Source organism: Poecilia reticulata, linkage group LG12 (genome assembly GCF_000633615.1).
Source record: "Poecilia reticulata strain Guanapo linkage group LG12, Guppy_female_1.0+MT, whole genome shotgun sequence".
In the NCBI taxonomy this organism is placed as follows: domain Eukaryota; kingdom Metazoa; phylum Chordata; class Actinopteri; order Cyprinodontiformes; family Poeciliidae; genus Poecilia; species Poecilia reticulata.
Window position 1 is genome coordinate 16021153 of NC_024342.1, and position 16885 is coordinate 16038037.

General features: G+C 38.3%; 1 protein-coding gene across 1 annotated transcript in view; it reads left to right on the top strand.

Moving 5' to 3' along the window:
• lrrc75bb (leucine rich repeat containing 75Bb) overlaps positions 1-16885 on the top strand; it is a 37068-nt gene that overhangs the window by 2139 nt on the left and 18044 nt on the right. The window contains exons 2-3 of the mRNA XM_008424164.2: positions 4539-4667; positions 6847-6959. Of these exons, the coding sequence (XP_008422386.1) occupies positions 4539-4667; positions 6847-6959 (242 nt within the window). The remainder of the gene's footprint in view (positions 1-4538; positions 4668-6846; positions 6960-16885) is intronic.

The following is a 16885-nucleotide window of genomic DNA, read 5'->3' on the forward strand; positions in this document are numbered from 1 at the left end:
TTTTACTAACGTTTGGGGTCTTTCGCTCCATTGCTGGAGTCCTTGCAAGTTTTCCGTGCATCCCTAAAATAACACCCCTGAATCTATGGGCTGAACAGCTTCCTGAGCATATAACAGAGTCCTGCTAACTTTGTGATTTGATCCAGGTGTGTTGATGAATATGCAGGACTCTGCCCAAATAGTTTGCCAAATGTCTTTTCATTGTTACCCAAGACACTTAAAACAATTGCATGCTAATGGAAGCATGAGGAAAACTTTGTGAGAAACAGACCCATATATGACATTTTAAAGGCTTTCATCAGCAAATTATGTTGGATTATGGACATAAGACTTGTTGGGAACCAACTATTTTATTGAAGTAAATGAATTGAATCCTTGTGGAGGTAAAAAGACAGTTTTTGCTCAAGATGGCTTTGTTCTGTCAATGATATGAGGCGTCGAACAGTGAGTTGAACATTACTTTTCATACATTATTGGAATCTCAGGTGATGTATTATATGTATATTGACATAGAAATGGTGTAACAAAATTAAAAACTCATAAGATTGTTATGTCCCATCAATGGGACGCTAATGGGTAATAGCAATACAGTTTGCCAGGACAGTACTTGATGTCTGGACTTAAAGTATACTCATATTTGTCTCAACAACTTTGTTTTCTCTTTCTGAGGAATAAGACTCAAACTTCTGCTGATGTCAAAAAACTCATTGAAGCAACTTAATTTGCTCTCTGACTTTGTTTTCACACCTGAGGTTTCTTTCCTTCCTTCACTCGGACACAGCTACTGTCTGCTGCCAGCCTGACCCAAACTCCTTCTCAAAGCCAGGTTTGCTTTGTGAGAGCAAATGGACTAATAAACTATTTTTCATTAAACATAAAGCCCTTTGCAGCTTTGAAGAGATCTCAAAATCATTTGATGTGCTTTCTGATAATAGTACCCAGGAAGAAAACTAATAAAATGAATAAATTCACCTTGTTTTTTACAAGCTTAGAACATCTGCTACCTGTATTTTAGATTTGGTCGGATGTGCCCTTGGCAGAACAACCAGACTGAACGGTCTCACCTGGCTTCCTGTGATTGGTTTCGGTATTCTTGGAGCTAATAATAATTTTAAAAAAACACCTAAAAAATCAAACTTATCAGCTGATTTGGAACAAAGCAAATTAACTATAGGTGGGAAAAGACGCTTGAAAGTTATAATTCTGATACACTGGCTGCATTTTTAATCTCAGTTTTAACTCTTATGAATTATTAATAGGTATCAGTTGGTCTTTTTTGTTGTTTATTTGAGAAAACTAAATATTGATTGAGATGGACGCTGTCAAAAGAGCTCCATATATACTCTGACTTAAATAACTTCACACAAATGCAGAAAGCATGTACAACAGGAAATGTAAAAAATGTCAACCTATTGGTGTTGCACAGATTTTGCACAAAAATCATGCTGATATATATATATATATATATATATATATATATCTTAAAGCAGCTCTGCAATCTGTTAAATCTCAGATGGGATACCGGCTCTGCCTTCTGTTTCATACGTCTCCATATCACCACGTTTAAGATGCTCACGAAGCACGACTGCTCCCTCCATCGCCAGGCGAGGTGAAGCCAGAGCGCTGCTACATTGTTTGGGCTGAAGCCAAGTGTCTGACTAATAACACTTCAAGATGGGGGGTGAAAAAGTGCCAGTAGATCTCCCGGTGCAACTCTCCAGCAGTAAGGCAGCTTTTCCTCCCAGGAATGGATGAATGTGGAGATAATCACCTTGAGATGACAGATGAAGGAGCCTTTTTCATTCTTTCACACACAGGAAGTTATTGCAAACAGGAACCATTAACAGTGTTAAATCTTCATCAAGCATATGACTTCTGGACCATTACGTTAATTAGTTTGGGATTATTCTAGACATTAATTAGTAAACAAAGCATAGACAAGTGTTTACTGGAATAAAGTAAGCTGCAACAAAGCTACAGTTCAAGGGAAGCGAAGCTGTCGCATTTTATTTGTTTTAATAAACCTTACATCACATTGTTTTCAAACCAGTTGATGTGATTCTTTACAAAACAAAAGTAAGCAAGTAAAAGATTTTAAACTGAAGGAGTGGCAACTTGCAACTTTATAAACGTTGGTCAATCTTGGAAGCAAAACTCACCCCATGCCTAATTTTACATATATAGATGCTGGAATGATGATTGTTATTCAATATATTGTTCAGCTTTACGTATAAACTTAATTTTTAACGTTTTTGTCACATATTTTTAATCATTGCATTATTTACAGGTGATTTAACAGCAAACTAGAGAACGTTTGTTTTATTTTGTGACATTTTGTGACTTCTTTTATCAACATGACTTCAGTTCATTCAAAATATTCACATTGTGCTGTTCTAGATTAAACAGGACAGAATATGTCTTGCATGAGCTGTTAATTCAAACTCATTGCCTTAAAGTAAGTAGTGTTTAAAAGTGGTTTTTGTGTTTATACTTTGTCATTGTCTGATGCCATTTTACACTGTGACATAGTTTAAAGTTGATCCAAATACTTTTCTAAGTTATTTTTTGTCACCTAATCATAAGCAGGAAACATCACCAAAGCTGGTCGATCATCATCTGAGGCCCTCCAAACACTCCAACATTAGCCGTTATATTGGTAAATTTATGTGTGGCAATCCACTGAAACATTGACAGACAGGTTTTTGTTTCAACAGGATTTGATGCTAGTATAGATCGTAGTTTGGATGCATGAATAAATTGTCAGATATGAATTCCTTCGGTGAGTTTGAACATACAGACTGTGATCTTTAAATGGGGAAAACAGATTTTGTAAGTTTCACGTTCTGTTTTTGTTTTGTTTTTTCAACCAGACAAAAACAGTCCTAAAAGCTGTTTGCAGTCTCATTTTTGTCCAGATTACATCAGACTTTTCTCACAACCTCTTGAAAAGTTTAGCAGTTGTGTCTTGACGACGCACATGTTTTGGATTTCATGCATTTAGCCCCTGATGTCATTAACAAGCGGATTGCAACAGCAAGTCATCCAGTCATGAACAATTAATCAGGTAGTTGAACCAGAGGACCATAAATCTATAAAAAATGGAGTTAAACGAACTGCTGCTGCATATTTCTTTCATGGGAGCAGAAACCTGTGGGATGGGACTTATTACATTAGGCTTTATACGTTTCTGGATTCTAATGAACCATGTGTGGGACGATGTTCTCCGGTTTAGAGATTCTCTCTTTATTCAAACCTGGAGATGTGCAGCTTTAACGAGGAGAGTACAAAGGCTTCCTGTCGGGGACAAAGAGCAGAAGATTTCATGCTTTCACAATGAGAAGTCAGTGAATGCAATCAGATCTCTGTGTATTTAAAAGCGGGTGTCTTTTCATCTGCGCACCAGAATGTGATGCAGCAGCGGCGCGGATCAGATGAGGCACTTATATAATCAAAAGGCGCTGTTTAAAAATCCTCAGTGCCTCAGTTTCTTCACACATGTGGTGTGTGGAGGATATTCCAGCATCAGGGAATCCCGCCGATCTCGGCTGTAATAAATCAACCGAGGAGCTGGAGGAGGAGAAACTGCTGATGGGTTTTTTTTGTCTTTGTTTCCACTGAGCCCCCAAAGCGTTATGGCAGTCAGCACATATAGAAGATGTTTAGCCTCCAGCCTGCCGTTTCAAAAGCGTTTCAGCTCAAAGAACCGCTGACAACATTTATTCGGCAGCGCCGCAGCCTCTGGTTTCGCCATAAAGGAGCACGTGATGGACTGGTGGAAACGTGGCTCCTCTCTTTATGTTTGGTAAAACCAGTTATGTCCATGATGAAAGGGAGGAAAAGCCCTTTTTAGGTTTGCATGGATTAAGAAAGTAATAATTAAGCTTTACGCCTAAAAAGAAACAATTTCCTCTAAACTTTTATTCCCTCAAACCTTTCAGCTAATTGTGTTGTTTCATCTCTTCTCTCTTGCTTGTTCAGTGCAAACAAGCTTCAGCCTGTCTTAAAGCATCATGTATCCTAACAAACTCATGCTACATCAGTGCTTTATTTACATTATTGGGGTAAACAGATATAGGAAAACATACAATTCATAAGCCTCTGGGTTTCTGGTTTTATTAAATCTTTAACTTCTTCAATCCTTGAAGGTAGATAAACACTTGAATAGCTTTTAATTTTCTTCACCAGAGAGTAAAACTGTATTATCTGATTAAGGTATAGCAATGTCGCATCTGTTCTCGCTTAAACGCAGCTCCCAAACGGCTCTCAGCTTTTGAAATTATCTTCATATATACATTGGCACTGTGTGCGATGGAGCTGTGCGGCGCTCCGATGGGGAATCCCCATCTCCTCGCATGATGATAACAAGCCAAGATGAAAGGAGAAAGTAAAAGAAAAGCTCGGAAATCTCTTTTTCGATCTGTCCTTATCTAAAAAGCACTCAAACCGGCTGGTGAAATTTGTAGCGTTCACATGCTGTTTAATCAGATGGAGGTCCGAGCTAAGTGAGAGTTTAATTTCTGTCTTTTCTTTCCCCTCAGGATTTGGGACTGCAGGGATCGTCGCTGAACGACATTTTGTACAAGAACGCAGCTTTTCTCAACCTAGTGGACCCCATTTCTCACGAGCTGCTGCTCAGTCTCGCCCGGGACCTGCAATGCCCAAAACGGGTACGAACATGTTTCAGATGGTTTGAAATGTCGCATTGGTGACCACTTATTGTAAAATCAGGTGTCTTATGCAGGCTTTAAAATCAGTAGTTTAATTTTATTGTTCATCTATGTCTGGTTAACTACAGAACTACTGGAACACAATAATCCACTACAACCAAATCAAAGGAAAACTGCATTTTAAATTTTTTTTTTGCTTTTCCCAAATGCATGAATCAAGTTGTACTCACTTTAAAAAATAAAGTGACAACTAAGGATGGATAAAGGGGACAGAGAGCGCATTATATCTGGTTGTGACCCTGTTTAGTGCTCTGGTCTTTCTTTGCGCTGTGAAAAGTTGGCAGCTTTTTGACTTTGGTGCCGAAGTCAAAAAGCTTCTTGGCCACCGAGCTACTGGGTCAGAGGAGATTTGGCACCAACAGTAAGGACACTCTGAGGACTTTGACAAGTGGCTGGTGGAGAGACAAAACAAGAAAACTCCCCTAATTCCTGAATGCTGCCTCTGAAAGCGGGCCATCACATTCTTCAAGATTTTCCTGCAGTTGTATTTCTGCAACTATCCTCATCTCAACATGTCGGAAACTAAAATGGAACCACTGATTCTTTAAGAAGTAAATTGTGTTTCGTCCAGACTGGCAGCCGAGCTCATTCACTTGCGGTGCGGCATACAAATCAGATGCGTTAAAATTCAAGATACATTTCGATGTTGGGCATGTGAACAGAGGCACAGCTGCTCAGATTGGCTGCAAAAAAGACAACAACAAAAAATCCTGTGAAGCTATTATCTTTCTTTGTGGTGAGATGTCATTCCTGTAAGGAAAAGATTGAGATAAGATCACAAAAGTCCAATGATAAAGTCTGTAGGAAACTTCATTTTTATTCCTGTTTGCTTCGGAAGCAGAAGCCCAGGAGTCAGGGAAGGAAAGTGAAAGACTGGCAGCGGTGAGCTCCTGACTGGCCACCGACCCGTAGCGAGATACTGTGTCAAACGTGACGAGGGTGTAGAGAGGCTGGATTCAGGGCCCTGCAGCTGCTTCTGTCACCAACATTTTCCAACAACCCAGGAGTCGTATAGATTTAATATCCAAACACATCCTGCGAGTCGAGACAAACCTCATTTTTCGAGTGTGTTGTCAGACTAATTCAGCGTACGCTTGGGTTGAATTCACCCACCAGATTATTTCACACGATTGGCTGTGTGGATCCATCCAGACGTTGGATCCTTTGAAAAAAACTCCCGGTGACTTAATGCTTGATCATTCAAGTGGTTGAAAAGGTTGAAGCCTGTTCAGTTTGTCAGCTGTAGGAAGTAGCAGCAGGAGTGGTTCGTTTCCTCAGGGTGAATTAAACAATGTTTTTCCCCCTTTTACGACATTGCCTTTCGGTCGTCATTGATTTGTAGCATTAATTAGATTCACCCTGTTCGGCTCAACTTAACAGCTCAACCCTGCTCTTACACTTAAAGTCTGTGGTGAAATTTCTGCTGGATGAAATGTTTGAAGGAGGTTTTTTTTTTCAATTGAGTTTATTGGAAGGCTTAAAATATCAAACATCTGAATTTGTCTTGCATGTTAAAACAAAGTTAAAGCATGGTTTTCATGATATATATTGTGACACAGGCCTGTCACAATAATCAATAAATCAATTAATCACATGATAAATTAAAACAAGCTCTATAATTTCCATTGATATGATTTATTGTTTCTCTTTTTTTTTCTCTTTCTACCAAAAATTGGATGATAAAAGTCTTAAGTTTGGTGGTTTGGTCTCAACTAGCCCTTTTTTTGAAGGACAATTTTATTTACAAAGACTTTAAAATTATTACATTTTTTATTTTGTTTGATTTATTTTAGATATTTAAAATGTCTTCCAGTTTCAGTGTTAAATATTCATTAGAATTTAAAGTTTACTGATCTTTCACAATGAGCCCTTGCATTATTATTTTTGCCATTACCATTATATTACTTAAAAATGGTTTAAGAACAACAATATTATCGTTTATCGTTATTGCAATATTTCTGGCATCTAGCCACAGAATCCCAACTGACAAAACATGAAAAGTTTTAGTTTTTTTGAGAAAGTTTGAGAAAACAGTCTGTCTTTTTGCATAGTACATGTGGTTTCAAAGGTATTTTGTTTCTCAGGAGTATGATTCACTTGTATTTCTGTGCTTTTGCAGGAGACTGAGTCACTCAAATCCACCAACAAGATCTGCCGCCAGCTGATTTACCACTTGACCCCTCACTCCAAATGGTCTAAACAGAGCGTGCCCAGAAGGAAGTCCCAGGCATGGTGGGTGTTTGTGTGAGCGAGCGAGTGAGTGAAAGTGACACTCTGCTGTCGTTTGTAAGACGATGCACTCGTTGATCGAGTGACCACAGCAAAGTGATTCCCAGTCCGCTGCCATTTTGGAAAAGTCTCTCCGCTTGATCTCGCTTCAATGTGATCGAGCAGCGATCGCAATTTCCAGCCACTTCTGATGGCTAAAACCTCATCAAACACAAAATTCCCTCCCTTAAAAATAATCCCTCCAAGGTTCATAATGGATGGTTTAGCTTTGTCTTAATTAAACATCAAGCCAGTTTTGTCTTAATTAAACGTTAGCCCTGCTTTCTAACTCTTGCCTTCCCTCAAGCCCTATTAGTTTTTCAACATTAGAAAACTGATACATTTTTATTTTTGTATTGGCTGAAGTATTGTAAAACACTAAGTAAACTGACGCAACTAAAGTCCATGCACTATCATTAACTTTAAGTTGTGGTTTAAAAAAATCAGCTTCACCTCTGTCCCACGTTATATTCTACAAGAAACTTTTTTTGTGAGAATTAGCTGAGAAATAGTTAAAGCTGATGGGGAAGTAAAATATTTTGGGGTGTTGACCCCCAATGACATTTGGAGAAAAGTACGTATGGATGTATAGGTTGTATTGGTAAAACGAAGTCTTGTAATGGCAGCTTTAGAGCTTATATTGATGCGTATTTCTTCTCACACATTTTCACCCTACCGATGCTTGTATTAGTCTGTCAGGGTTACATAAGCGTGGTTTTTAATTCAGCGATGGCACCTCTCTGCTGACATAACCGAGCAATCCACTTCAAAGGTTTAAACAGACACGAACCCAGCCACGCCCTTCATTTGTTAATTAAAAATCAAATAAATCAGGCCATCCCTCCAGAGGAAGAACTGCTGATGTGAAAGAGCAAAAAATCTTTCCTGAATGAGCTTTTCAGTCTGTAATGTGGTCCTTGCCCCCATTTCAGTCCACACAAACAATTATTAAGACAAATTATTCATTCTTTGACTTGCAGAACTCAAATGATAACAAATTAAACAATTAAATAAATTGAATAAAACCATGTTCCTTTTTTCAAGCATGAATAGTCAAAAATATTAGTCTATACAGGTTTCAAAACTTTCATTTCTTTCAACTTTGTCATTAAAATTGTCATCATCTGCTGATCCTTGAAGCAAAATCCCAATAAAATAATATAGATAATTGCACAAGGCACTGTGCAATTTTTTTTTGAATTGTTGAGGAACACCTATCAGATAAAATGATATATCAAGCTAGAAATTAGAAAACTATTTGTGTGTTTTCAGTTTACGCACTTTTTTTTTTACTTTCTGTGCTTATTCATAAGTAATAAAATACATCAGTACCCATTTACAAACTACAGAGTATTGTGACTTTGTCAACACTAGTAACCAATGGAATAATCAAACATGATAACTAAATAAAATAGAATTAGAAAATATTGTTTTTATGCTTAGAATATTCCAATTAATTGACTTTAAAGGACAACGTTTAAAATATGACAGAATTAGCTTCAAACGATGTGAGAACATGCAATGTTTTTGGCATCGGCTCTTTTGAGCAAAATGTTGCTTATTCAGAATTGAATCAGGGATTTCAATAAGGGCTTAAAGCCTTAATTTTTTCCCAGTTGAGATTCACCTGATGTTGTGAACTGCAGGTAAAAATTCACTCCACTGTGTGCAAGAACATCCAGTGTTTGCAAGTTATCTGTGCAATGTGAAATCTCAGGAATGAAGGCTGAAAGTGGTCGTCTGTGCTATTATTTTTCATGATTTTTTTCTTTTGCTTCATAAAGTTTCGACAGCTTAAATCTGTAACCGTACAGGTTTGTTATAAATGATTGAAGAGCCATTAACCACTGTATTTTGGACTTATTGGTCGTAAAAGTCTACTGTATTTGGCAAAGGTATGAGGATAAGACGATGGCAATACCTTATAAAGATAGCAGGGTAAAAAAAAGAGAAAAAGACAAATAGTGTTATTGTCTTGGGTTTGCAGAAGACTTTAAAATACCTCCCACTGGATGCAACAAATATCCCCGGAAACTCGCTTATCCCAAAAACTACAAAATTAAGTATTTTCCAGCATTATTTGCAAAATAACAAAAACAAAACAGACTGGCCTACACAACACACAACATTCATTCATTTCTACTTTTTTGGCATGTTGGATGCTGCTGGGAAAGCGGTGAATGTTTTCAGGTCAAACAGAAACTCTGTGGGAAGTAGGACACCACTGGAGTGGCCTAAGCAATACCATGTTTATATTTTGTGCTAACTAATGAGAAAATTCCAGCTTGACTGAAACGGCATTCAAGCTATATCAAGAAAGAATAACATCTCCAGTGATAATGATGAGGCGTTCTCCCTGAGCAATTAACCCAGATTGAAAGATTTTTATTTTTGACAGCTCGAGTTAACTTCCCGCCCCTGCCTCTCCGTTGCAATGTTTCAAACACTCAACAAAACAACAAGGCAAGGCCTCCCAGTATGCTCATTAGCAAGTGCTGCAAACATCCAAACAGCAGCAGCGGCGCTTCGCTGTAGGATTCATATCTGCGAATACGAAAGAAACACGCAGAAAACTCAAATGCCTCTTTGCATGGAATTAAACCCGGTCTCACAGTGAGGGAGGCGGAACGCTTGCTTTCTCCGTTTCACCTTCCTAATCCTTTCTTAGCCTTTCTCTGCTCTCTTTTTATGTTTCTGGCCCTCAATTTCACCTGTTTAAAAGAAATCCCCCCCCCTCCTTGCATCCATTCTCTGGCTTATTTTTATGAGAGCCCATTTTGTTCAACAGTTGCCGTACATGGCGGTTCTGCAGGTTGAGCCGAGGCTCTGGGGAAATGCTCTGAGGAAAGGCACTGTCAGATGAAGAGGAGAAAAAGCGAGGAGGGGGGAGGAAATCACTGCAAGATAGCAGATCAAGTCACGTATTTCCCATCGTTCCGCCAGCATCACTTTGAATTGATCTTGGGTTGTTGTTTTTTTCATATTTTGGATGGGGAAAAGGCTTATGCTTATATCTTATTTTCTCCTGATGGTGAAATTGAGAAGTCAATCTAATAAGTACAGAGCCTGCTCTCCGTTTCTTGTCTCAAATTGGATTGTTTCTCGTGACATGCAAGCAAGTGGCCGCAAATGTCCCAGAGATAACTCATAAATCATAACTCGAGGTTTATTACCGAGGCCTGCTTTGCTTCTACGATGCTGTAAGTGCGGTGCGCGTCTGTCGCGCTTAAGGCGATGTTTCTGTTGTCTTCCTCTGCAGCACAAGCCAGGTTTCCCACATCCACAGAGGGAGGTTTCTAATGTTTTTTGGGGACCAGTATTGAATTTCAGATTAATGAAGATCAGATTTTTTTATGAGATAAAAATTGCATCTACAGCACATTTTCAAGGTATTGGACTCCAGGTATAGATGTGATTTCATCTTTTATTTTCATAGCAACTCAAGTAACTAATTTTACAGCCATGATTATAGAGACTATGAGACGTTTTGATGAGATAAAGTAGCTCCTCCCTTTCTACAGGCTTCTGTATTAGTAGTGATGAAAATCTCAAACTACCCTGCCGTATCTGAGGTCACTCACCGTCAAATCTGTAAAATCTTGATCTTTGCAATCTTTGGAGTAAAAGGAGTTGTGTCTATTTAGACCAGGTGTCGTTAACTGTGGGTTAGAGCTGATAGTATGTCGTGATAACTGATCTATATCTGTCATTGCTCAGGCTGAAGTACTCTTCCTCCTACAGCTCACAACGTGGCGGCTATCCAGCAGCCGTCTTGGTTTTCGTGATGTTGATTGTGACTGTAAGCAAGGCAGAAACCAGCTTAGGTTAAAATGTAAAAACATAAATAAATAAAATCTGGCATTATGTCTCAATATCAGTCCGGATGTCTGATAATCAGTTTGGAAATTCGAAATTTTTATTTATTTATTTATTTTCAAAATACAGTGAAAATTTTGACAAGCAGCAAAATAGCTTCTGCTAAAAAAATCTTATAATTGCTTCCCAATTCTGTGAAAAGAAATGTAAAAATATACCAAGATGTGCTGCTAACATCTCTTAAACCGTCCTCTGACACTTTGTGTCCTATTTCATACTGGTGTTTCTTTTCTGTTGTTTTCTACGTATAAACACATAATTTTGTACACATGTACACAAACCTTGCATGCCAGTTTGTTCCCCTCTGTAGTTAAAATAATCAAGAAAATCCTGACCTTTTGGAATAATCTAATTCAATAGCGAGTTAACTGCATATTTTTGCTGCTGATTTCATATTACAACATATTTTGTTGTTTGTGATCCTGCTAATTCTTATGAAAGAAAGGTGACATATTTTTACCCCTGATAAAACTAAAACATCTCAGTATTCTCTTGCATCATCTACTGAAATAGCATAACTTTACAATAGCTATGTATAGATTATTCATCCTATTTCTGGTGGTAATACTGAAGGATTAATTAACTGCAGTGGTTGTTTTTACCTACCGTTTAACACCAGAAACATCACATATTTAGCTCTTCTTCTTCTTACAATGCTATTCCTTGCACCCCAATAGCAGGTCAGCCTAATGTGTATAAATGATAAAAATGAAGTGATTTTGTCTTTAATAAACATGGAACATCAGCCTGATCCCAGGTGAATTTATGGTTTTTGGGGGGGGGGGAGATTTTCAGAGATTGTCATTCTCAGTTTAGCTCTTATTTATCTTCTAGGTCACCTTTTTGCCACAGAACTTGCTACATATTGTATTACTTCCTTACTTTGGTTTTTATTACCTTTTAACTGCCCAAGTTTGCAAGCAAGATGGACATTAAATGCAGTATCTGTCAGTGGTCATCGAGAAAATGAGGGTTGTTGTGGAAATGTTTTCATAATTAGGAAGGCTCACAAGAAGCCAATTTGTTGAGGTGCCGAAGCCAAGAAAAACATCAAAACCACCTGCTGAAATGGACTTAATAAAATATTGTGCAATCAGAAGCCCACACAAACCCCTGTAAATCACATGAAAGACTGCCATGTCTTTTCAAAGTCGTCCCCTGACATGCAGATGCATCACAGTTACATCTAGTTGAGATATCTGATTAAATATCTGAGTGCATTTTTTTTGCTGCTACGTTTTAAGAGCTGTAGGTCTCCAATGTGTCAACCATGTTTCAGTGATCATCAATGAAGAGTCACCTTCAGTACTTCTGGTCTCTTTTTTTTGCTTGCTTTGCTTAATTTACTCAGATTTTGTTTCCTTCATTTTGTTATTTTTGCGCTACTCTTTCTTTGAATCTACTGTAACAAAAGTTTCTAGGATGATGGGGGGGAAAAAAACTTGATTTTTATTGAGTTTCAAACCTCTAAGAATCTATTTTATCTATGGGACCATGGTGCTTTTGTTGGACGTTATATGAAAAGTTTCATACAAGTTCAGTCAACCTATCAGGAAGATCTATCCTGGTTGATCAGGTCTGACTTTGCTCACCTGGCCCACTTCAACCGGGACTGAACCACAAACCCAAAGCAGACTTTTGGACAATTCGGGAGCATATTATCCAGCCAGTAAGCTAAAAGTAGGCTGAGGTTAGCCAATTTGAGAAATGTCTTGTTCTGTGATGTCCGAACAAACTGAGACTCTCTGGCATTTCCTCTTACCTAACAAACTGCTAAGAGATTATTTGAACGTAATTTAAAGCATCATTGTTTCAGAAGATTAAAGCGGTTTCCCACTCAGAACCCTGCACTGATAAACTGTGGAATATTTTTATTTAAAGTAGCGGTTCTCAACGTGGGCGGTACCGCCCCCCAGGGGGCGTTCAGAGGACGGCAGGGGGCGCTGGMGGACMTTTTTACAAAAGGGGGGCGSTGGGATRCCTWTGGGGGGCGTTTGGTCGAAGGTAAACTTTACACCTTAAATCCACAACAATACCAGTTTAGACTTTGAGCAACTTGGTAAAACTGTATTGTGTAACATTAAATCATGCTTGGCTGCAACTGTATCGAAGGCAGCTCTTCTTCTATTCAGTGTTYGTAGCTTCATGGCGCAGCTCCGCTCCGCATCAGTTCAGCGGAACTGATGCTGAACTGGTATTTAGCTACATATGTTTTGGCAGTTCTGTGATCATGTCAAAGCAGCAACTTATATTAAAAAGTGTTTTATTTCCGTTTGAAAGCTGCCCACTTCCATGGAAGGACAACCGAAAATCGCTCTTATAAACATATAATTACTAAAATCACGATGCCCTCACTTTGTATCTCTCCGAAAAATGAACACATTTAAATAAAGAAATCCCTCCATGGGTGATGCCACGATAGAGAGCGTTCATTTTAGAGCGTTAACACGGAGCTGTAAGTGGTCCGACGTGAAACGGGTTTGATGGAACAACGGTACAACAGCACTTTTAAATTTCAATAACCAGAACACCGAAACTGTTTCCGTTGTTTTAAAAGTCTGCCTTTTCCCCATCGATATGTTTCCCGACCGCCCTGCATCTTAGGGAGTTAAAAAAAAAACGACAACAAAAAAAAACCGCCGCCCACATTGCGTAAAACTCTGAAACACGAGAAGCGGGCAAAACGGAGCGACGAACTAGATGTGAATTATGGCATAAAAACAAAGAATCCGACGCAGAACAGTGAAAAAATCAACACATGATGTGAAACACATGACGATTAGGCGGCGCAGCAGGTGATGAGTGAAAATTACTGATGGTCAATAAACGATCAAATAAATCTAGCAACAGGAAAGAAACTAAAGTGGACATAGCAATAAACCGAGAGAGGATCATATTAATCAAATGAAACTAAATGGAAATGAATGAAGAACAAAATGCAAGAATAAACTAAGAAACTAAAGTAAATTCGGAGGAATAAACTGTTATGGCAAGAGCAAGAGGACTTTATGGCAAGAATAAACAGGCACTATTTCCAGATAAAAGGTAAAATAATATTGTTGAAGTGCCATGGGTAGGGGCGCAACTACACATTATTCAGGTGGATGCGAAAACATAAATCGGCGCCCCCCACGAAGAAACGTAGAAACATACGATGCCCCCCCCCACCCGCGCGCTACATTTACCCCATTATGTGCGCGAGGTGAAGCAGCGTAAGGCGCGCTGAAGTGTACGGGAAAGCATAATCGGTGTGCCGATTCAAAACATCTACAATAATGATAGTAACATTAATATTAAATAATTGTCAGTGCAAAGTAGCCTACAAATTTTTTGGTGGGGGGCTAGGGGGGGCGCTGGGCCGAAAAAGGTTGAGAAACACTGATTTAAAGGAAAATAATTGGTTACCTTTCATGATTCCTTATGAGAGTCCAACGTTCTGCAGATTAATTTCAGATAAACCAAACGATAACAACAAAGGGTAAATCCTCATGATGAAAGATGAGCCTATTGCTTTAAGAAAGGCGGTTTGCTCTATTCTGTCAATAAAAATTAGCTAGTTAGCTAAACTGAGCAAAAGAGCTGAGTTTTTTCTAAATAAAAGGCTGAAGTGCAAAAGTTTGTTCATGCCACATAGACATAATAACAGTCAGTAAATGCTTTAGTTCCTCAATTAAACCTCTAATCCTGCTAAACCAAGATTACCTAAAAGTAATCTTTTAATTTTACCTTAAGATTAGGGTAATGACAAGGAGTACTTCCAGCTTCAAACACTTGGAGCTCATTAGATGAATAATCAAAATATCATTACAAGCTATTATAGGAAGAATTTTTTTTACACTAATTTATTGAGAATGGTTTAAATAATTTCTGATATGCTGTTTTCTTACCCATCTATTTTCCTTTCATAAACAAACTTCCTGCTGAGTGAAAATAATTTAAAGATCGCTGAGAGTGTGAATAATTCTGGGCTCAGATGTTTGGTAGATTATTCTGACTGCAGTCTAATCGCATCTGTTTTCTGTAAAGCAGCTGTTGGACCACCCTCACTAATATTATGTGGGCGGATTATTACACCTTTGCACCGACTTTTTACATATCAGACAAATTTTGGAGAATCCAATTACCGTCTCTCGGCATCGTTAATCTGCCAGAATGACTGACCCAGTGGCAAAGATGACTAAACTATGACGGTGAGGTTGAATTGAGACAATCTTAAACCTCTAATGAAAGAAAGAACCCTGCTATGATAATCACTTACAGATAAGTGGTTATTAAAATCGGTTGCAATTTGAATTAGATTAGATTTCTTGTCAGATTTGAAGCAGTTAGCAGGGAGTGGGCAGCTGTGGACAGACAACCCCAGAGCCTGTTTCAGTCAACTGCAGTGTTTGAAACGGTGCTTTTTTTTCACTACATTGTATTCACATAGAAAAGAATAATTTGGATTGGGGTAGCCTGATGTTTTGCATTTCAAACACCACTTGAGCTCCGCTTTTCTTTATAAATATGCAATGGGTATTCCCTGTTACATGTCGCATAAATAAACGCTGGCAGCATTCACTGGAGTAGATGCATGTATCTGGGCTAATGGACAGCATGATGTTGTTGCTTTGGGCTGAAATCCCATTGAAAATAGCTTATCTGACTTAATGGCACCTTCAGTTTTGACAGAAATCCAACTTTATACTTCTACATTATACTGCGTTCAGTTACAAAAGCATCCAGAGCTTGGAGTGCGCCAGAAGAGCATTTAAGTGATTCTAAGCATATTATTGCCAGACGACCTAATGTGACTATTTCAGAGACTCGTGACCTACAGAGATTTCACTTTACCTTAGGGATTGATCTAAAAAGACAAAATATCCAGGGAGTGACGGTTATACAGAGGAAAAAATGGTTTGGTGATGAATTAACAGATTGGTTCAAGAAGAAGATGGCTGTAATGGTATCTTTTTGTGAACAGTAACTTGGATTTTCTGTTCCATGTCTTTTTACTGGAGTTTTACACAAAAACAACATACATGTCCACATTCGTCACTATCAAACAATTGAGGCAATCTCAATAGTGACAATTAATTTTTTTTAAATTGAAATAAAATTAAAGGAATTAAGGGGAAAAAAGAGGTTCTACCAGCATTTTAGACAGCTGTTAATCTCGTGAAGGGTTGTTATTTTTTTTCTTTTTGGGATATCTTCTTCTTTGTCTCCTTTGGAAACTTTTGGCTTCTTAGTACCAGCTATGCATTATGAAAACACCATACCGTACTAAGTTTTGCCGCTGATCATGCCTCTACGTACATCTATCTATTACAAGTATACAGGATTAAAGTTTTATTAGTCCATGAACCTCAGAACTTTTCTAAATTATTAGAAAAATGTTTATATTTAAGCTGAAATAATAGGGGAAATACATAATGATACTCTTTTGATTCAGCAGCGTGATTTACTTGTTATGATGCTAATTGTACCGCTAGCAAAGATAAGGACGACTGTAGTCGGGCTGGGCAATAAAACTTATCAATATCAATATAATATTCAGAACCGCACAGGATTCTGGGGGACGTAGTGAGTAAAGAGTGTAATAGATGTTTCTGGTCTTGTTTGCTGTCTGATCTTACTCGTCGTACCTGATTACATGTTGCATCCAGTTGGTTCGGTTTGCTTTCTGTCTGACCTCCACTTTTAATAGAGATGTAACGATCCAGCCACCATCTTTCTCCATGAATAATTGAGGGCTTCCCACGGAACAAGCTGAGATCCTGCAGGATGAGTGGGAGGAAGGAAGAGACACTCAATATTATCTGTGGCTCCTGTCTTCAGGCCACACAACTATAATGAAATAATTAGAATGATTCAATGCATTTGCTAGTAAACACGTGGTTCTACACAATTTTTTAAATGTGCTGGGATTAAAAATCTTGTATTATTTCAGAACACTTCTATTGTTTGTTGAGGGATTGAGGTTTTCTCTAAACTCTGGGAGAACTGCTGGGATTTTGATCTGCAAGTGTTGC